Here is a 23,914-nt window from a genome sequence, read left to right on the forward strand (position 1 = left end):
TTTTGTGTGAATTCATAATCTCAGGTCAGTGGTTCTCAAACCTTTTAATTTCCAAGGACCCCCATAACTCTGAGAGTGTAGAGACGGAACCAAATGGACCCGTAAGGGTCCATTTGGTTCCGTCTCTACACTCTCATGGCTACAGTCCAGTAAGGGTCCATTTGGAACCCCGTCAAGGGTTCCTGAGGGTCCCTGGACCCCACTTTGAGAACCACTGCTCCAGGTTATAATGGGTTGAATTTAGAGGCCAGTCTGAAGCCACGTGGAACTCCATATTTGGGCATAACTGACATGGTCCGTCTGGATAGGCCCCCCGGCTTGGCAGGGATATGTGCTCCACTGAGCAGCCTTTCTACTTTCATTAATGAAATCGTGGTAGATTTGGCTCAAATGCAGGCGTTTCCGAGCCAAAGGAATATCATGGATCACATTTTGAGCAAAGATTGGACATCTCACCACTTCACACGGCAGCCCAACGGCTTCCGTGTTAAGTGGCCGGATGGGTGGTGCCGCACGCATTTTCAGAGCATGTTTATTATAATTATTTTTCAAGATTTATGTGTCTTTTATGCCTTTATTATTGATAGGACAGTAGCCTGACAGGAAACGGGGAGAGAGAGATGGGGAGTGACACGCAGCAAAGCCAGCCGACAGTTACAATTTAACTGTCAGGCTACATTGTAGCCTATAGGTGCCCGGACCGCTACGCCAGCGGTCCGGGCTAGAGAGCATGTGTCTTTTAATGATCAATCAATTGATTGTGTTCCTGCTTGGATCAATGGAACCAACATAGTACACCTTAACTTCCTTTTTATCGATATAACAATGAAAACTAATTTTTCAAGGTATTAACTCTCTCAGTGCCAAGAGTATTTTCATAAAGTACTCCCCCAGTGCCAGAAATTTGCGTTTCTTTTATTTATTTTTTTATTTTGTAATTTTTCATTCAAATAAATGATCTGATTGGGTTTTTAAACCCATAATACAGTTCTACCAGTAGAGAGCAACAAATCGACACATTGATGACCTCGCTGGCTCACTCGCCCCCCTCCCAAACAGGCTCACGTCACATCCGGTCATAACCGGATGTTGACATTTTCGACAATCGTTGATCGGGCTAAAACTCGGGATATCTCGGGGCGTGGCACTGAGAGAGTTTTTTTTACGTAAAGTTTTTTAATACTAATGTTATATCATCATTAAAACCTTAACGTTTTGCCAATTATTTGGGGGCCAACTTGCAGTATCCTCACGGCCCCCCAGTGGGCCCCGGCCCACAGGTAGATAATCACTGTACCATACATCTCAATGAGCTGGTATATCGATAAGCAGTGGTGGAAAGTAACTAAGTACATTTACTTAAGTACTGTACTTAAGTACAATTTTGAGGTATTTGTACTTTACTTGAGTATTTCCAATTTTCAGTACTTTTACTTCTACTCCACTACATCTCAGAGGCAAATATTGTACTTTTTACTCTACTACAATTATTTGAAAACTTTAGTTACTTTTCTTTCAGATATAAACTATGATATAATGAAACATACATTAACCACTTTAGCCCTATTTTATACATAGGCTATTTGAAAATAGCAGATCTACAAGCTCACAACGCGTCGCATCGCGACGCGTTGTGAGCTTGTAGATCGGCTATTTTCAAATATTTAGTACTTTTACTTTTGGTACTTTAAGTACATTTTAATGCAAATACTTTCGTACTTTTACTCAAGTAACATTTTAATTCTGGACTTTTAATTGTAACAGAGTATTTTTATATTGCAGTATTGGTACTTTTACTTAAGTAAAGAATTTGAGTACTTTTTCCACCACTGTCGATAAGGGAGACAATGAGACGCATCTCTTACCCTCCTCAGAGAGCTGGTTGTCGGTGGTCTCCTGCTCCATCTGTTGGCACCAGCCCTCCATGCGGCCCGTCTCGGCCTGCAGCAGCTTCAGGAACCAATGGCCGTCTCTCCGACAAAGAGTGCCGCCTCCTCCTCCGCTCAGGGGGGGGGCGTTGCCGTTGCTCCCGTTGCCGGCGGTATCCAGCCAGGGGTCCGGGGGCGGCAGCGACGAGGGGTCCAGCGCCGGGTCCAGGCTCTCGGAGAAGGACGAGGAGCTGCTCCGCGTGGTGGAGCGGTTGAGGATCTGTCTGAGCGCGGGAGGGGGTGACGAGGCGTCGCCGCCGTTGCCTTCTCCGTTGTCCAAGGAGTCCTGTCGCGGGGGAGAGCCCGTGGACTGGCTGGCGCTGTTGACCATGATGACCTTCTTCTCGGCGGGCTTGGCGTGGCCGGAGCCGGAGAGGGAGACGATCGACGTGTCCGACACGGACTCCGTTTCCTGCTTCGAGGCCATCGTACTGGAACGGTTGAGTCTGATAAAGAAACGGTTGGGGGTCAGACTCAATTTTAAAGATTACATCAGTAGAATGCCGTAAACCTTCAGAGGAGAAACTTGAAATCCAATAACAGTAGGACTCTAGTGACTTGATGTTGTGTATGTTATTGATGTCATCAGTGGTGGAAAGTAACTAAGTGTATTTACTTAAGTACAATTTTGAGGTATTTGTACTTTACTTGAGTATTTCCAATTTTCAGTACTTTTACTTCTACTCCACTACATCTCAGAGGCAAATATTGTACTTTTACTCCACTACAATTATTTGAAAACTTTAGTTACTAGTTACTTTTCAGATATAAATTATGATATTATAAAACATACATTAAGCACTTTAGCCCTGTTTTATACCTAGGCTATTTGAAAATAGCAGATCTACAAGCTCACAACGCGTCGCACCGCGACGCGTTGTGAGCTTGTAGATCGGCTATTTTCAAATATTTAGTACTTTTACTTTTGGTACTTGAAGTACATTTTGATGCCAATACTTTTGTACTTTTACTCGAGTACATTTTTTATTCTGGACTTTTACTTGTAACAGAGTATTTTTATATTGCAGTATTGGTACTTTTACTTAAGTAAAGAATTTGAGTACTTTTTCCACCACTGCAGTAGACTCTAGTGACTTGATGTTGTGTATGTTATTGATGTCATAACATATACAACAAAAGCAGCCCTTTTCTACTCTGATGAGCAAAACACTCACTGAACCACTTTATCTTCTGTTGATCGATACGTGTATAACTATACAGAAGATGGTTATTGATCAGACACGGCCAAAATTGCTTTGTGTTGGATGGTGCACTCAAACCAGAAGCAGCAGATATCCTATCTCTTGTAGTCTGCCTTCTTATCTTCATAAAATGACTGCAAAAAAGGCCATGGCTGGAGAATTGAAAGCCAGGGGAAGGGCCAGCTGACTGCAACATGCCAGAACCCTGACCGCTGTCTGCCCTTTGCGATCACGTTGACATCCCATTGTCGAGGATGGATGAGAACGTTTCAAGACTTTGTTTATTACAGGTGGTGCTGTGGAATTTGTAGTTGGTGGTCAAACAGTAATTATAATTACTTTATAATGAGCTTTTGATCTGATTGAGGGCTTAGGCAGGAGAAACCACTTGAGAAATTTTACACCATGGCAACGCTCCTTCACACTCTGTTGTCCCCCCGTAACATTCCTGTGACCCACACACACACACACACACACACACACACACACACACACACACACACACACACACACACACACACACCACACACACACACCACACACACACACACACACACACACACACACACACACACACACACACACACACACACACACACACACACACACACACACACACAATGATTTTCTTTCCTGTTCTCAGACCACAATAATGTTGTACACTATTGTTTTAAATAAAGGCCATTATACTCACTGTTCATCATTTGACTAGTATCAGGTTGCACCTGGACAGAAAACTTCGAAACTTGGCAGGGAGGAATCCTTACTAAGAGAGTTTAACCACTTAACCCTCTAATAGTAAAATGGACCTGAGTTACAACTGTATTTCGACCACCTTTTCTGTCTACACCAAGTCTCTTTGCCAAAAATAGCTAATGTTCAAGCGAGCTTGTAGATGTGAGGGCAGAAGATAAGAGAAGTTTTGGGACTGCATAGCCACGCCATCACAGACAAAGTAAAGGGAGAAGGTCCACAGAGCATAAAACTGTGTAAAATACAAACTGAGGACAGACAAAATCATGTTGAATAATAAATTGCAATTTCAGATTCAAAGCAGCTGATAAAATCCCTGCAGGCAAATGTGAAAGAAAATGTGGCAGGGTGGTTGACTGCAGCACGCCAGAACTTCCTGACATTCAAAACATCATGGAAATTCAATGTAGAATGCAATGACTAAGTAGAAAGGTACTACAAATTTCCACCAGGGGGCATGCCCTAATAATATAAGCAATGTAGGCTATGCATTAAAAATAGCCAATCTACAAGCTCACAACAAATAGTAACACATTGTGAGCTTGTAGATCGGCTATTTTTGCCTGATGTTTGCCTATTTTCGCGTAATATTCCTGCATTATCACATGCCTAGAATAGGGATGCTACATTTCTTTTTTTTATATATTAAACACTTTATTTATATTTCCCATGTGTAACAGACAATAAACATACATACGTGCATTGTACTGTATTCAGCATATTATTTCCACATCCCCCCCACCAAGGACATAACAAAACAAAAAGACAAAGACAAAACAAGACATAGCAGAAATAAGTATATGAACAAATAGTAGAAAGAATAGTAAATAAAACGAAAACAGAGTACATGAACAAATAGTAAAAGGATAGTAAATAAAAAGAAACAGACAAACAGACAGACAAACCAAACAATATAATGTTCATTAAATGTATTGTAATGTCCGGATTGTGGTTATAAACAGTTCTTAACTCATTCACTGCCAGAACTTTTTTATTTTTGCGTTTGACAAACTGCCAGAGATTTTTCATAGAAAAAGAAAGTACTCAGGAGCCAAGATACAAAATGTTTAAGTTTTAAGTTAACAAGGAAGTGGATTGGAGTCTAGATCTTCAACAAATCATATCTCCTTGGTCTTTAGGTTAAAAATTAAATAAATAAATAAGAAAAAAAAAAAAAAGAAAAAAAAGATTATTTTTTTTTTGAAAAAATTGGCAGTGGGGGCTTAAAGGACAAAAGTCGTTTTAGTCGTTCTAGGCAGTGAATGAGTTAAAGGACGACTTCACCCATTTTCATATAATTGGTCGTCACTAATGCTCATGATAAAATGGTAAAAAATAAATCCTACTCGTTCTGTGTCTCATAGGAGGTCTGTGGAAACTTCAGAAACCCGCCTACCAGTGACATCATTGTTAGGCCGATTTTTCTTTTTCAAACAAGATTTCAATTTTTTTATTTAGATTTGTATTAACGCGAGAACAATGGCTTCCATTATAACTTATAGCTATTATAGCTAACTTTCCAGGAATAGAAAGCCTGCCGTTTCTATTAGCTTGGATTCCCCATCGATGATGTCACTGGTAGGCGGGTTTCTGAACTGTCCACAGCCCTCCTCTGAGATACAGATTGAGTAGTCATAGTAGGCTCTATTATCTCTATATCGTTGTATTTTTGTTATAGTTGGTGTGAACTCTGCCATCCACTTGACTTAAAACGATTTTTAAAAACATATTTTTATAGTTATAGTTATAGTGCTCAGTATAAACAGACTGTCGTAATCTTGGGGTTTGGGGGTACGTTGTCACGTTTATAAATGGCCTTGTGAGGCGAGCAAAAAAAGCAGTCAGTGAGACTAAAATATGGCTTCCTTGCAGGAAACGGTGACATGCCGGTGACCGGGTCAGGAAGAGGACTTACTGCCAGCCGTCCTCCACTTGTACTCCAATTGACTGAAATCTGGCCAATGGCGGAGTCTCCTCTCGTGGAACCTCTTGAATACAGTCAACCTAACGGCAAATCACAAAGCAATGGTTTGGCATCATGGCAACGTGGTTATCAGCAGGAAAATACAAAAGTCTGGTTATTTGATTCTTTATTTCATTGTATTATCATGTAATTATACAACATGTTAAAGGTAGGGTATGTGATTGTTTTTTTTGTTACAAGGTTAAAGCACTATATTCTGATAGTAATCATTGCTATAGAGTTTTTATTCAGTAACAGGGGTCTCCCTGTCTCTCCAGCTCTTTAATAAACAGAACATTCATTTTCAGGTGGGTTGCCAATTTCAGCCAATCAGGAAAGAGTTCACATTTACCAGCTTAAATTTTATAGTGTTCCAGATCCAATTTGGTGTGCTCCTTACTTTGTGTCATTACTTCCCATTTCAGTTGCTTATCCTCTATCCTGAATGAGGTTTTTCTAATGAATGGATAAAATTGATTTCACAACCTTATTTTATGTTTACTAAAGATCTGGAGAGACAATGAGACTCCTGTTACTGAACAAACACTCTATAGCAATTATTTTCTTTCCCCTTCTTTAAAAAAAATATATATTTATTGCTTTTGACAAGTGCAAGGGAATACAATAGCCATAGGATGTCAAAAGTATTTTTTTCTTTTTCTTATAGCAATTATTTCTATCAGAATACAGAGCTATTTAACAAAAATATAAAAAAGAAATCACTTACCCTACCTTTTACCTCACGTGAAAACTCACACGCATACTGCTGACCTTAGGCAGTATGGGTGCAAGCATCAGGCAAGCATAAGGAATATTATTTGGGGTTTTTAATTTTCCAGATGGTTAATCTGGATGTGGAAAAATCTGAAGTAAGAAGGATCGAAACGTACATTGTTTCTCATTTCTGTGCATGACTTGTCCTTAAAATATCATGATTAATGGTTACCCAGCCCAATGCTAATATCAGCCTTGAGCAAAAGATCTGTCAATGTGCAAGATTTGGAAAAAGGATAAAAAAGGGCTGTTATTTCAACACATTCACAGGGGAAGGTTATGGCTGAGGAAAATGATGAATATGCATTCTATGCCCTCTAGACTACAGTGTGTTTCTCTCATCCAAATCTAATGATAGGAGTATGTTTGCCCTAATGGGACCTTTAGTTTATGAGCACATTAAGGGACTTTATGTGAACCAGTGAAACATAACCAACAAAACACCAATTATTAAAATAAAATATCACACTTTTGGGGATTCTAGGTCACGAAAGAAGGAAGGTGATTAAAGCTTATATCACATTAAGCATTGTATTCTTCTGCATTGATGTAATTGTGACTTCTGCATTGATGTGACATACAGTATGTACACACCCCTTCTATAAACTATAAACTCAGAAATGAGAAAATATTCACAAAGCCTATTCTGCCTACTGTATTTCACTGAAACAAAACACATCTTTACTCCCTGCCATGATGCCTGTGGGTTATTGAAAACAAAGGATCTATGTGTAATCAGTTAATGGCAATCATTTTCAAGTTTTAATGTGACATGTGTTGTGAAACCATTACTATTACGATCTGCTAGTTTCAATATATTATAAATAAATAAGGCTTAAGTCCTTAATTCATAATGTATAAAGTAAAACGTACAATATTATGTCTTTAAAATGTAGTGTAGTTAAAGTCATGAGTATCCAAAAATATAAATCCCGAAGTAAAGTACAAAAGAAAAGTACGGTACTCAAGTAAATGTACTTCGTTACTGTCCACCAGTGCCTACAGTGCCTTTTATGCTGAATATGAAAAAAAGAAGGGGCGGAGATGTCATGTGATCTACATTAAACAAACTCCAATATAACTCTATGGAAAGTACTGAATACTTCCAACAGAGTTTTAACCCAGTTGATGTGAAATGAATGAAGACGGCATTGGCATAAATGTATCGATCTTTTATAGACAAGCTGCCAGACGAGCACAACTTGTCTGTGTTTGCTGGCTGGCTGTCACTGCTGTCCTGGCGGGCATGACTGCTGCCTTTCTCGGTATGGAGCAGTGCAGCTGAAGCTGGTGCATCGGCAATGTTAGCGGTATCTACTTATTCTTAGGTGTGTAAAGTGGAAGGCAAAGTAAGAATTTCATTGTGCAGTGTAAACACTTGTGGTTTTACTGTACATATATAACAATAAACTACAAGCTCAGAACACGTCACGTTGTGAGCTATTTCCACTATTAAATAGGGCTTAAGTAGTTAATTCATAAAGTATTTGTATATGTTTGGGTCACAGGGAGATACCAAATTTATAGAGCTGTAAAGTTTTGGAACCCCTGGTATAGAGCGACCACTACGCAATCGCCTTTTGTTAATTTCTCATAGGGTTTAATGTAAAAAGGCTGTGCCTTCTGTTTTTTTATTATTTTAAGGCACCTCTAGTGTGAACGTATCCCAACACCTGTGGAGCCCTGTTACGAACCTGTATGCCAATAGAAGAAAGCTTCCTCCTGGGTACTGGGACCACTAGGGGTGCCTCTGGCACGTGATTCCCTCTGTTCCCTCCTGTCTTCACGGGCTCATGCTGGACCACCGAGTCGCCCGTGTCGGTGGAAGCGTTGGAGGTGTTGGTGGCGGCGGCGCTGGCGGAGACGTGGTGCTCTCGGGGCGAGGCGACGGGGGCGGCTTTGACGTGCGGGGGGGGGCGGGCCAGGCTGCTGGCGCGGGTGCTGTCGAGGCTGTCGGAGGAGTTGCTGCGGGCGTGGCTGGACTGGCTGTTGGCCTCCGAGCGGCGGTCCTGCTGGTCCAGGTAGTTGTCCTGGCTCGACTCGGTGCTGCTCTGCACCGTCACGGAGATGTAGGGCTTGGACGTGGTGCGGGGCGGCACGGGGGGAGGGGCGGCCTTTTTACACGTGGTTATGCATGTGGAGACTGAAGATGAGGTGGGGGAGGGGGGAGGGGGGAGGGGCAAGGAATAAGAAAAAGAGAAAGATAGTGGCAGAGTATAAGTTAAGAGATACACAGTATAATTGCTATTGTCAATTTAGCTCTGAAGAGTGTACAAATGGAACCAAATGGACCCGTAAGGGTCCATTTGGTTCCATTTGTGCGCTCTTCAGAATAACTGAGGATTAAGTTTCAACAAACCAATTACCTAGACACAGAAGAGTGAATCAGTGAAAAACAACATTAATTGATTAATTCAACTTGTATTTAATACTTTACTTTAAATTGCAGGGAGGGAGAGCCCTCCTCACTTCCAACAAAGGCAAATGTACCAAAAAGATATATACAATATGATTATAATCGAGTTCTGAAATGAGTCAATCTTAGAAGCTTTTTAAGCTTTGAAGTTTGTTCCAGGTACTGTACGTGCAAAAAGTGGTACAAAGGGGGGGGGCTTCGAGCTTCGCTCGCTGCTTAGCGGTTATCGTTCTCTGTTCTCACACTTTACTGGTATGTTGTCTCAGCGATTCCCAAGCAAACATGCTGTATCATTCACACCCCAATACTCTAGAGATATTCCCGCATGAAAGCTTCAACACAAGCAGGAACGCATCCTGTGAAGTGGAAAATGTAATTAGGCAAGAACAGTGAGAATACTGTTGTTGCACACATGTGGTTCACACACACACACACACACACACACGCACACGCGCACGCGCACACGCACACGCACACGCACACACACACACGCACACGCACACGCACACGCACACGCACACACACACACACACACACACACACACACAGACAGAGTCAGGTGATGAACTCTGTAATGCAATTTGTGATGTGATGCAATTTGATGTGAACAAGTTCAGATGCCCATCTGATCACTGGGGTCATGGAGCACGGTTCCCATCACAGGACATACTGTAGCTGAGGAGCTGAAGAGGCCCTTTTATAAATACACACCACTGTAAACTCTGAGGATATTGCGAGTGGGCCCCCAAATAATTGGCAAAACACTAAGATTGTATTGATAATATAACATTAAAGGAGGGTAAGTGATATTTTTTGGTCCAGCTAAATTGGTTACAACAAGTAAGACGCTCGAACGCGGGAAGCGAACGCAGCTCGAAAATATTGTGTATTTACGGGCTTGTAATCCGTGTTATTTCACCGTGATGGGGAGAGCGTAGAGAGAAAGTCACGTGACTGCCTCCGCCTCGTATTGAAGTTAATGGGGGGGATATGGTTCTCCTATGCACGGAGTTTCGGAGTTCCTAGTCATCTATGCACGGAATTGCCGTTTGTCAATCCGTGCTATTTCACTGTGTTTGGGGGGCAATCGGGTTGGTTTCATAGTAAGCTCCACTCTGAGATCTGTCAGCAGCCAATGAGAGCGTGAGTCACATGGGGGCGCGGCTGCACACAGGCTGCACACAGGCAGTGCACACTGCACACAGACACACGGGACACACAAGCCGAGCAGGGTTTCATAGTAAGCTCCACTTGGGCGGAGGCGCGCTTTGCGCGCCTCCTTCCGCGTTCGCAATTAGTTACTAAATTAGCGTCACAATCATTTTAACCACTTTAACCATATGTTATACTTTGACTATTCAAAAATAGCAGATCTACAAGCTCATAGTGCCGCACTATGAGTAGAAAACTTGTGCAAATCTTTGAATATATATATATTTTTTAAAAGCGAACATGTTTAACTCAAATCTTTGCTTCTGTGGGAGGGGGGGGTCCCTGGAACAAAATATGAGATGGGGGTCCGCAACCAAATGATGTATCATTTTGGGGGTCCTTCACATGAAAAAGTTTGACACACTCTAACTACTAGACAAGCCAGATCCCCAGAGAGGAGGATATGGAGGAGAGGAACCATGAAGAGAGAGAGAAAGAGCAATAATACGCTCCTTCACTGCACAGCGTGGGAAGACAGACAGACATCTCACTATGGTGGAATAAGAGCTGCTCTGTATGACACTTCTGCAATTTCAGCAGCTTTGAAGCAATGTTGAACTAAGTTAGAACCGTGGCGTGGGGGGGGGGGTGGGGGTGGTATTACTGTGGTGATATATAGGCCTAGTCTAAAATATTGGCAATCATCTTTATCTGTTGCTTCAGGCAAAAGAGGTTGCAAAATCAAACTTTAACCCATTCAACCCGGGAACGCATCACTGTCATTTTAGATTTCTTTGGCTATTCAAAAATAGCGGATATACTATGAACATGTAGATCTGCTATTTTTGTAAAATCATGAAAATTTCTGCAAATCTTTGAATATATACCGGTATATATTATTTTTTTAAGCGAACATTTGTAACTCAAATCTTTGCTCCTGGGGGTCCCTGGAACTAAATATTGTACACATGTTCGCTTTAAAAAAGATACATTCAAAGATTTGCACAAACGTAAACAATTTTTCAAAAATAGCAGATATACAAGCTCATAGCACGGCACTCGGTGCCGTGCTATGAGCTTGTATATCTGCTATTTTTGAATAGCCAAAAGAAACCTAAAATGACAGAGATGCGCTTCCTGGATTGAAAGGGTTAAGCACAAACAAATGTGAACAAAGCAGATTTAATACTCAACTGTATACTGTATATATAACAGGTTCTGTTACTTCAGTCGTGGGAAATTGAAATGACTCATTTCATATTATAGCACCCTCTGAAAGAATTAGAAAGAAGATCCAGTTAGTCTGTAATAGCAGAAACTGCCATGATTGTGTGGTACAATTGCAACACTGCTTGGCATTATGCTCACATGTTGGCATATTATGTAAGGGGTTAAAAATGTAAAGCCAAGCTCAAGCACAATGGAAGGTTTTCATGCACCATATATCGAGTTTTAAGATTAGCATATATAACATAAAAGCAGACATTTACAGCTCATAAAAAAGCCAGAGTCAAATTGAACAGTCACTTATGGCACTGGGCCGTGCGTGTTGCAGTACATTAAACCACTTAGCTTCACCACAGTACAGTAACAGAGCACAGTGCCGGAAAGTTCTGTCCACTCGTTTACTCTATACTCTCTCCCTCTTATCTATGGACAATCTCTGGCTGTCTGTGTTGATGACAAAGGGTTCCCTCTTATACAGTCTGGACTGCATCACAGCATGTGCTGAGAAAGAGCCTTTGTGTGAAGTCACTTGTAGAAGTGGTTTGTGAGTACCAGCTCACCCATTACATTATTATCAAACAATGTACAGCAATGGAGTGGTGAGGTTAGACATGGCGAGTGTGCGAAGGGTAGTTCAACGGGTGCACCTATACCAACCACCATCTTATTACTTGGCTTCCTTTGCCTAAACGATCACACAAACCTACGGCATCGGGCCAATGCACACAGATCACCATGCCGGTAGTTTACACGAAAGCAATTGAAAATGTCACCCAAGGATTGGTCTGTAACTGAATGTCAACAGACTCTGGTGTCTGCTATAAATCCACCATGGATTCTTTATGTGTGTGATGCTGGCTAATGAACACTTCCAATGTAAACAGAATGTTCATTGCAAACCCGGTGGTTGTTATCCCTGAGCTCCAACTTGACACCACAGACACATGGGTGGAAAGCTCACCAGAATCCATATAAGACCACAGAACAGAGCCAGTAGCTTTCCTGAGGAAGCTTCCTCAATGTTTCACCTTTAGTGAAGAGATTATTTGCATAATGGCATTTTGCATAATGGTATTTTAAGCTGTTGTACAGCCCTGACTTACTCTGTGAGGTCCTGTATGAACTTAGTGAAGGTCTATTATTGTTTTTGTAATAATTGCATTTGTTTGTTGTGACAAGTCTCGACATGTCGCTAAAAGCCTAGCAGCAAACGTGAGCTTGTTGAGAAAACACTCAAACAAAAGGCTTGTTGTTCAGTTCAAGCCACACTATACAACCAATGTTTAAATGATCTCACGGTCACCTCATGTAAAACTCATGTGAGTGCATAGCTTGCTGTTGATCTATTAACCTTAGATTCCACGGTCGCACCATCAAGTAGCGATGTCACGTACTGAATTATAGGCCTGGAAGTTTATATCGTCTGTGCCTTTGTTAGCTTAGCTGATAAACCATTATAATAACAATCTATATCATTCAATCTTAGTTCAAGCTGCCACCAATTCTCTCAGTGTGAAATAGGCTGTAGTAGTCGTCGAATAGTCGACTAATTAGTCGAGGGGTGTCTGAGTCGACTGCCAATCTCTTAGTCGAATTATAAAATAATTATATATATATATATATTTTAAAAAAAAATATTTTTCGACTGAGAGATTGGCCTAGTTTGTTATATTAATTAACCAATAGTTTGCCAAAAATAGGATATACATCATGATTTATTGGGAGAAACCAATAGTATATGTTAAATCAGACACTAAGCACCCCTACAGCCCAAATGGAATGTTCCTCTATTGCATAACATATTTTTTGCATAATTTGACTGAGAGATTGGCAGTCGAATCAGACTGATTCCACTGCCAATCTCAGTCGAATCATGAAAAAAAAATAAAAAAAATCTATTAAAAAAAAAAGCACTAATGGCAATTAGTCGCCAATCAGATTCGACTATACAAGTCCTTAGTCGGGGACAGGCCTAGAGTGAAAACATTGCTGCAATCCGGTAACACTTTACTTGAGAGGGCAAATTCATGTAATTAACGCTTAATTAAGGATGAACTGATACATCAATTAATGATGAACTCATCATTAATTCCTGGTCCTCACCATTAACTAATAGTGAAGTCACTATAACTTAACCAAGTGTAATATATCATTATCGTTATTCCACAGCTCCCCGTTTATGCCCAGGATGAGTGCTCATAGGCGGGTAGGAGTAGCGAGGAGAGGGTCTGGTGGTCGTTCAGAGACCAAGTTCACCATTAGTTAAGGGTGAGGACCAGGAATTCATGATAAATTAATGATGAATGAAAGTATGAGTTCATCATTAATTCATCATTAATTCAGCATTAATTACGTGTATGAATTTGCCACCTCAGGTAGGTAAAGTGTTACCCCTTTAGGCTTTGTCTGACCAGCAGAACACTCCAGTCAGGCCTTTAACAGAGCACAATAAGAGATCATTGAAGGAATTCATAAACATATTGAAGAAATGCAGCTCACGTTGCATAGTGGTCTAGTAATGACAGAGGCTATACGGACACAGGCTACAAAAGCTTGTATATCTATCTATCTGCCTTGCCTTGTGGTTCTTGTGCTGTCATCGTGGGTTTCTTCATTCTGAGCACAATTTACCCTTGGGTGGAAATACCACAAATCTGCTTTACTCATAAAAAAACAAGCTATACATTCACACGTGACATCTGTCTCTGATATTACACAGCAGATAAAGTGTTAAGGCTGGTTACATTATTGGGGTCAGACAAGGTTATAGCGTACAGAGTCTGGCTGTTCTGTGATTAAAAAAAAGCCAGAACATGCAATGAACTTGGCCCATTACATGTGATGTTTCCTAAAGACAGGAGAAGAGTAAGCATCAGCACAATTCAAACTGTTTCCTATATTTGTCTGCTTTTACAAACCCAGGGCCATCACCACACACACAGCTGTGCCAAAGCACGCAATAATGATACACTTGAATGTGTGAATGAACTGACAAAGATTTCCATACTGTCAAAGCTTTCCCTAAGCCTGAAGACCCATCTGCACCACATTTAACCCATTGAGACCTGAAGCCGATTCTACATGTCTCCTAAATCTCAACAGTATTCTGAAAAACGTATGTTTCTATGTCAGTGGTGTTCAATCTTTTTCATGTCAAGGACCCCCAAAATGATATGTATTTGGCCGCAGACCCCCATCAAAATATTTTGTTCCAGGGACCCCCCAGAAGCAACGATTTGAGTTAAAAATGTTCGCTTTAAAAATATGTATATTCAAAGATTTGCACACATTTTCACGATTTTTCAAAAAATAGCAGATCTACAAGCTCGTAGCGCGGCACTCGGTGCCGCGCTACGAGCTTGTATATCTGCTATTTTTGAATAGCCTAAGTGTAAAATAATGCTTTTTAGCTCAAATCAAAAAATGACACAGTTCCAGGTCTTAATGGGTTAAGGGCTTTACGAACGGACACGCAGCCACTAAATACTGCTACCTCTCAATGCCACTCAGACTGGGAGCTGTTGGCATGTGCCGACAAACCCCTTAAATCCTATTAAACAGGAATGACTAGCGGCTCTCGCTTATCCTTCGGGGAATTTTACAACAGCAACAAGCGGGCGCTTTGTTTGTGCAGAACTGTTCTGCTGAGCAGAATCTTGAGTGGGAACCGCTTGTCATCGTGCCATCTGGACAGTGGCACCGTTGTCCAAATGCACAACCTATTGCACAATGTGTTTTCAGGGGCAGGACAAACTATTACTGGTTCGGATGCGATAATGGTCACAAAGAACCGCTGACTGCTCAACCTGTTCCTTTCACAGTACAAGTTGTGCTGTGCATCAGAGCGTAGAAAAAGACAGAACTAGCACATATATACCCGCCAGGCTGGGTGGCCTGCCCAGGGCTGTATAAGTTGTGTGTTGCAGGACTCAGTGAAGCTGCGGAATATCAAAAAGCGGCGATGCTCATTGTAACATGACTCCTGAGACCATGTGTACCTAATTTGGTGGCAGGGGGGAAATCATGTTTCTTAAATATTTCTGCAAAAAAATCAATAAATAATTGAAAACATTTGAAAAATGTGGCTATAATGGCATGGCCAAAATAGGGACGCCCGGCTGAAAGTGGTAAAAAACAACATCATTCAGGACACATCGGCTGCATAATTGCAGATACAGATGTCATCAACAAATAAACCGGTCTGGCTCTAACACGCATGCATGCATGCACGCACGCACGCACGCACGCACGCACGCACGCACGCACGCACGCACGCACGCACGCACGCACGCACGCACGCACGCACGCACGCACGCACGCACGCACGCACGCAATATGCAGTATATTGATTTTTCATTACATCTGCTGGCTGTTATGATAAATAAATAAAGTTAACAACAAGACTATAAAGTCGTCGGGACTCTGGAGAATAACGTAGCCTAGAAACAGAAAGCAACCAATATTCTAGTTGGATGGGAAAGCTGCTTTAAGTTGTTAGTTGAAATAGTGTGTTTATGTCTGAGATTTCCTTTTGAAATGGTTCAGAAAACATCTCATTAATAATCCTATTCATTTACAGCAGAACAGATAATATGGACACTAGTACATGAACTAAGTTGTGGACAAAGGAGAGTAACAACCCAGAAATGGACACACCATTATACACCAGTTTGGACCTGCCATCTACTCATGTCATTCAACTGGTAATCTCCACACAGAACATAATTAAAAGGGATTTGGCCTGGATGTGTTTGGTTTGCCCACCATAGGCCCCACTGGCTGTCCAAATCTGTCCCAGTGAACCCCCTAACCCCGTCTGTCGTTGCCAGTCCAAGAAAGTAACAAAGAAAACAAAGCCAATGGCCGTGTCATTGTTTCAAGGATGACCATGCCGTCGCTGACTAGCCAGTTTCCAACACAACCTTTAAAGTTTGTTGGTATTTTAAATCGAGGTAACAAGACTTGCTTCAAACAGGAAGTACAACTTTGGGGGAGGTTAGTGAAAGAAAAGTTCAAGTGGTAAATAAATGGTAAATGGTGCATTTATAAAGCGCTTTTATCCAAAGCGCTTTACATAGATTGTTGTGCATTACATTCACCCATTCATACACCGATGGTGGAGGAAACCCTGCAAGGCACCAACCTGCTCATCGGGAGCAATTAGGGGTTCAGCGTCTTGCTCAAGGACGCTTCGACACTAACTCTTCTGAGGGAGCCCGGGATTCGAACTGGAAAACTCACGGCTTCCATCCGGCCCCTCTACCGGCCACTCTACCCCTGAGCCACTGCCCCAAGTGCATGGGGTAGGAGTTTGGTCAGATACTGTGCACTGGGATATATATGTGTTGTTGAGTTTTAAAATGCTGTTCCAATGGAATACAGATCATACCAAGTATTTGTGGGATATGAGGCTGTCACATGGACCACAGCTGATATTGCAGCTAAGCACTAGGCCTATTAGATTAACACCCAAACAACAGTGTCACACTATGAGCTCAACCGTGGGCTCATAGTGTCATAGATATTTTTTGTGTGGTTTGGATGTGATAAGTTAGCAGATCCCCTGGGCTAGTCCACACGTGGTAAACATGGTGAAAATATATTACTAAGGTGTAATATTACTAAGTGAAAATATATTACTAAGGTGTAATATTGACAATTGTGTGAAGATATATTACTAAGATACACAAGGTACACATGTAATATTGGCAATTGTGTGAAGTGTGGATATTTCTTTAGCTGTGTTGTAGAGGACAGTGGCCACTACATTTAAGTTATATCCATTTGTGTTGTAGTTGTGTAGTGGCGAGGGCCACTGCATTTTACTGCATTTTACTGCTTTTATTTTTTTTATTTTATTTTTGTTTGCTTTATTGTTAAATTGGTTCTAACTGTAATTGTATCCTTGCTCTGTAAAGCACTTTGAGCTGCATTTCATGTCATGAAAGGTGCTATACAAATAAAGTTTATTATTATTATTATTATTATTATTATTAGTGGTAAAAACCATAAGTAATCATCAGCAACAACAAAAACATACTTTAGAATACATCCTCATGCATTTTATTATAAGCAAGAAACAGAAAAGCACCATCACTGTCTTCTCATCACTTTGCTATATGACCACTGACCAGTGGTGTAAAGTAACTAAGTACATTTACTTAAGTACTGTACATAAGTACAATTTTGAGGTAATTTTTTACTTTACTGAAGTATTTCCAATTTTCTATACGTTTACTTCCACTCCACTAAATCTCAAGAGGCAAATATTGTAGTTTACTCCACTACTAGGATATTATTTGAAAACTTTAGTTACTAGTTACTTTGTCGATTTTGATTATTATCACAAAACATACAGTAACCACTTCATAAATTTTTGCAATGCATTGTGGCTTGTAGATCTGATATTTCTATTATTTTTATACATTTGAAAACTTGTGAAATGGGACATTCTGCTAATGAGTACTTTCTACTTTTGGCACTTTAAGTACATTTTTATTCCAATACTTTTGTACTAATCAAGTAAATTTTTTATTCCGGACTTGCACTTTATAACAGAGTATTTCTACATTGCATTTGCAGTATTGCTTTAAAATGTACTTGAGTAAAAATGTGAGAACTTGTTCCACCACTGTGACGTTGGACTATGTGGAAAAAGTAGGACACATCTTGTTTTTAGATCGACAGGTATCCTAAGTGACTCGAAGACAAGTAGACAAAAACTCAGTTAACTCGGTTATATGGTTGTTATTAAGTTGAATTGCGATTATAATAATGGCATAAAAAAAAAAGAAACATTATGACTCATTTCTATTGCAAACCTTTTTTTTTTAACTGACATAAAACACACTTACCCAGCGGGATGAGACAGATAACAAGAAAGAAAATCTCAAAAAGTGCACAGTTAAGGTCCTTGCACACTGGTGCGTCTTTTCGTTGCGTTTTTTTTTTTTCCATTGTTTTTTCAATTTTTTTCATTGTTGTAAAAAAAACGCAACGAAAAGACGCACCAGTGTGCAAGGACCTTAACAGTTCTGTTGGATCAGATCAGATCAGATTGATGGAGATGATCTGAACCACGAGCGCGTCTGTAAGGTCTGTAGGGGGCATGAAAAGCTGCGTCTGGATGCCCTTTCGGTGTTGCCAGGTTTTCCGAGAGAAATAAGCAACCAGGTCTATGAAAACAAGCCCAAAAGAAGTGACTAGGGGCTATCGGCCACATGAGCGAGCGTCGGATATTTGAAAATAGCCGATCTACAAGCGCACAACGCGACGCGTTGTGAGCCTGTAGATCTGCTATTTTCAACAAAAAAAAATTGGGCGAAAAAAGTGAAACGTTTTGATTGTTTTTTGAACATTTTAACAACAATCTGGTACATGGGTCACAAAATACTTCTAGATGGGGGTCCGTGGACAAATACATATTTATTTGGGCCGGCTCCTCCTTAATTGCCATGAAAATGTTTGAGAAACACTGGTTTAAACAACATTAGACAACAGCCCTAAATAAGCAACTACCTACACTTTAGAAACAAGCCCCAGAAACCGCAATAACCCGCAACTACCTCACAAGCAAGAAAAATAAGCCCAAAGTCGCTTATAAAAAGCGGACATGGCAACGCTGGTGCCCTTTGTTTTAATAAGGAACCGAGGGAGGCGGGGCAGTAGCAGTAGAACGCTTTAAAGCTCTTTGGTCAACAGCGCCGCTGTGTGGCCACTCGGAGGTAAGAACATTTTAGTGCAGTTTACAGCTCGTGTGGTTCTGGGGCCAGTTGCACCATCTCACACTAAGTTCAAACTTAGCCTAGTTATAGCTTAACTGGCTTTAAAAAAAACCCCATTTAGACCAGGAAAGTATCTGTCATTTTTTGATTTATTTGGCTATTTTTAGAAAAATCATGAACATTTGTGCAAATCTTTAAATATATATTTATAAAAAATGTTTTAACATTTGTAACATATTTTTGTTCCAGGGACCCCCAGAAGCAAATATTTGAGTTATATATATGTTCAAAGATTTGAAAAAAATGTCACATTTAAAAAAAAATAGCAGATCTACAAGCTCATAGCGCGGCATCTGCACTTATGTGGTGGCGCCTCGGGAATAGAGCGGTACACACAGTTTTAGATAGAGCGGTACACGCACGCACGCACGCACGCACGCACGCACGCACGCACGCACGCACGCACGCACGCACGCACGCACGCACACGCACACACACACACACACACACACACACACACACACACACACACACACAAATGGAAAACAAGGCAGTTACAACAAGCGCTCCATCTGAGTTTATAAGCCGTGGTGGATGGGATAGGTCGTTCCTTAGGTGCCTTCATACAATGATGTTGACTACATCTTGCCTATATTTTTGTTGTTAATTTCAAAGATCTATTTAATGACTTCTAGGATGTAGAGTCGGACCTACAGACAGGTAAACAGGGTAAATGCGGCCTTTGTTCTGTAACTTTAAAGGCTCAATTCATGACTTTTTACTGTGTCAAATTCCCAAGGAGAAATACACATCTTGCATATCAAAGTCATACAATATTATTTTGTGAAAGGATCTGTAGACCCACTGATATTAGGCCTATTTTTGTTTTAAGAAACTGAGGTAGTTTACATACATTGCATCCCCTCCATAGGTGCCCGCAACTGGCAAAATGTTTTTATAACTTAAGTGCACTTGAGCAGAGCAAAGTTTTAAAGGGTTTGCACAACAGTAGTTTTGCCATGGTTCAGTTCCTGAGGTTATTTCTTCCCCTAAAAGCATGTGAGCCCAGAACAATGTTGTTACCTGGGAGCGGGGGGAAGATGAGTAGTTTGTCTGTCACCAAACGCTGAAGACAAATTGCAAGTTGTTGTTCCTTCGGGGCTTTGTCCAAGCCAGTGGTTATCAGGTAAGAGCTGAACTGTTCTTTCCAAGTCTTCCATGGGGCAGAAAGGTTGTCTAGTGTGGGCAAAAGAGCCAAAATGCTGGTGTGTGCATTCTAGAGGACTTGTGTCCCACCCAGGAGGAGTCGGACTTAAGTCTAAGTGAGCGTGGGTTTCTATCAAAATATGATAATAAAATGAAATAAAAACAACTTGACCCACGTGACGGGTATAAGAATGACAAGTTATGGATGTTAAATGAATAATGAAATAGTAATAGTAATGACTTTTATCCTCATTAGATCTAGCTTGTACTCCCACTGTGGAAAAAAGCTTTTGCTAATGTAGTTGAACTTTTGTTTTTTTATTTATATCTAGAATTTTGTACACAGATCATGTCTAGATAATGGCTTTAATATTACGGTCATTTGTGCACCATCACGGTTGCGTCTCGTTTCACATTCAAGAATTAGCCACCTTTATACCTATTTATACCTATTTATACCTATTTAATCGATGTCTTGTCTTCAGGACACATGGCTGACTGTACAGTAGTTGCTGAGCATGTGAAAGCTGGGATTTGTCCCACCAACAACATGCTCTGACTGACTGCACGTGTATTTTCCAGTCACTCACCGGTGCTGGCGCTGTAGGTGCGGACGGTGGTGGCGGTCGGCGGAGGCGACTCGGAGTCCATGGACGCCGTGTCGTCGTCCTGTGAGCAGCCGGCTTGAATGGCCCGCAGGTAGCTGTGGCTGCGGGAACGGAAGCACGTCGGCATGGGCAGGTCCGGAGGCTCCGGGTTGTCCTGGGACTGCGAGCGGGAGTCTCTGAACGTGGACTCTGAGCCGCGGTCCTCAAATTGATGGCTCATCTCCATTTCTCTCAGCTGGTGATGGCTCATCTCTAGGTCCCTCAGCTGGGGGGGTACAGGTAGTTAGTAAACACACAGGGTTAACACGGCTTAAAAAATAAACACATCAAAGCAAGAATGACTTTGATTTAATTATCAATTGATTAATAATCAAGTTGAGTATTACACAAGTCATGTCACAAAGGTATAACAGAAGTATACTCCTTGATATAGCCTCTATTGTTGGTATTGTCCTGTATTCAACACTTACCCTATCAAAATTGTTCAAAAATGTTCAAAAACGTCCCCCACCCCCCCCCCCCCCAAATAGCCAATCTACAAAGTTGCAGAGCTTGTAGATCTGCTATTTTTTTACTACAATGACATGCCCAAAGTAGGGATGCCAGTGGGTAACCACATAATCATATTTCTTCAAATAGACCTTCCACTCAGAATTCTTAGAATGTAATAAACTACCAGAGATTGAGTACAAATCCTATGCTAATAGCTTTCGATGCTTCATTTGACAAGCGTGCTTAAAGAGATGGGAGTCAGTGCAGCACATTGTTCATCATTTGAGACAGTGACCTTGTCAGTGGAGAGGTAAGAGCTCTTATGTCAGTGGATGAATTGGACCTGAAAGAAGCACTGTCATTTAGTATTACACTCCCAGGCCCAGGATATTAACGAGGTATGGCAAATGGAAAATGGAATTTTCTTTTTTTTTTCTTTTTCAATGGGAGATAATTTTCATTCATTTCAGTTGAGCTGCTGCTGCAGTATTTGTGAAAATGCTACTTCTTACAGGAGGAACAGGGCTTGGCAGCTCAAGGCAGAGGAAAGGGTTCTTGGAAACGACTAGGAATAATTTGGAAGAGGAAAGTCTTCTTGGAGCTAAGTGATGTCAATTCAAAAGAGATGCAAACACAATCCTAACTCGTTAATTATAAGTGAGAGAGACAGACGAGCACAAGAGTTCAGCCAGATTACATTTTGGGATATAATCAAGCTACAAATAAATACGCAGTAAAATCCTCAGTGTTCATTTATCCATTTGCAACTCAGAGAGTGTACAAATGTAACAAAATTGACTCATGTAGTCCATTTTGGTCCTTATTTTAACCACTTAAGCCCCATATGGATAACCGGAGTCCCTCAGGGCTCAATATTGTGTAGTAGTACTACTACTACTACAAAATGCGTTGCGTCGCATTGTGAGCTTGTAGATCAGCTGTTTTCAGCAAACGCTTTCCCCACAATACTGATGCTGGGATTTAAGTGATTAAAGAATAAAACATTACTTTAACCAATCTGTATGTAAATAGTACATCTGCAGTGGTTAGAAGTGGTCTCCCTACTCTTCCATTGAGAAGTTTTGACTCTTTGGTGTCGGGTTCGGATACTTGGTCGGATACTGGTTGACTTAAGTAGTACTGCCTCAATCTCAAAAGCAAAATATTTCCCCTGGCCAAGTGGGGATTCCATCTTGAAAAAGTGGTACATATGTGGTCTCTCTTGCGGGATTCAAATCCCACACAGGACATTGCAGCGTCACAACATTTGACACAGTACATATATAGGCTCTGACCTGTTCCATGCAGCTTCTCCTGCCCAAGGTGCTGCAGGCCTGACTGAGGTCGTCATCCTCCCAGTGTGGGAAGGACGAGCCTGACCCGGTGATGCAGTCCAGGTTGTCTAAGCTACGGTTGGTAGAGAGTTCTCTGAGAGATGGAAGACAGCTGGGAGGAACAACAGCAAGCAGAGGAGGAGGAGGAGGATGAGAGGGAAGAAAGAAAAAGACAAAACAACAACGTGTTAGAGGTGTAAACATTTAAAGCATAATAGTACACGAATGTTAGGAAGGTTCAAGACATAACTTTTTCATGGAGAGAGAGAGAGAGAGAGAGAGAGAGAGAGAGAGAGAGAGAGAGGTAAAGAGAAAATGGAATGTTAAAAACAGATAGGGAGAAGTTTTCTGAAAAACTAACATTTTGTAGACAAAACATACAAATAAAATCATGTAGCTATATCTATAGCAGAAACTAAAATGACAGAGATGCTTTCCCGCATTGAAAGGTTATAACAACAACGTATAGGCTTTCCAGGTCTAAATGGTTAAAGGTGATATTGATAACAATTTTATGTAGATGAATAATAATAATAATAATATATAAAAAAAAGTTAATATATCTACATAGCTTTTAAAATTGTGAAATAATTATTTAAATCATTTGGTGGGGTCCAAAATGATTGTTTTGTTTATCCATGTTGTTTCCATTTTCATTGGGGAAGGTACTTATTTCCCTAAAGAGACGCTTAGAGGCAGGCACAACCTTATACAATTATGCAAACTGCATGAGAGCTGCCCAATAGACATAGACACCTTATGCAACAGAGGTGTTGTGATGTGTAGCATAATAAAGACATCTAGCGGCTGAATGTTGTCTATAACACCTCTAAGTCATCCCTTTAATATTCACATTCATTAACAGTCACCATAAACACAAATCTCCAATGTGATCTAGTTTGAACATTCATCATTGTAGCCTCTGAGCATGCAAAGCCAATGATATGAGGCCACGCGAATGCACAAACTGTCTCTAAACCATCATGGTGCCAATGCCAAAGAACATTAGAAATATCAAATCAAAAGAGCGTCACTCCTGTGCCGCTCTTTCCACTTAGGTGGTTTTTGATTTGATTTGTATACATAGCTGAGCACCCACTGCCTAAACTAAGAAGGCATCCAGAGGAAGCGCACC

The 23,914-nt window shown here is 40.9% G+C and overlaps 1 protein-coding gene across 1 annotated transcript in view; it reads right to left on the reverse strand.

The window, feature by feature from the left end:
* dlgap4b (discs, large homolog-associated protein 4b) overlaps window positions 1–23,914 on the reverse strand; it is a 44,054-nt gene that overhangs the window by 11,313 nt on the left and 8,827 nt on the right. Inside the window, exons 5-10 of the mRNA XM_080425097.1 lie at window positions 22,741–22,891; window positions 20,936–21,218; window positions 20,223–20,375; window positions 8,315–8,763; window positions 5,799–5,887; window positions 1,866–2,374 (exon numbers count right to left, since the gene is read on the reverse strand). Coding sequence (XP_080281223.1) covers window positions 1,866–2,374; window positions 5,799–5,887; window positions 8,315–8,763; window positions 20,223–20,375; window positions 20,936–21,218; window positions 22,741–22,891 — 1,634 coding nt within the window. The remainder of the gene's footprint in view (window positions 1–1,865; window positions 2,375–5,798; window positions 5,888–8,314; window positions 8,764–20,222; window positions 20,376–20,935; window positions 21,219–22,740; window positions 22,892–23,914) is intronic.

The sequence above is a fragment of the Gymnoscopelus braueri genome (assembly GCF_963280865.1).
Source record: "Gymnoscopelus braueri genome assembly, chromosome: 3".
Taxonomy (NCBI): Eukaryota; Metazoa; Chordata; class Actinopteri; order Myctophiformes; family Myctophidae; genus Gymnoscopelus; species Gymnoscopelus braueri.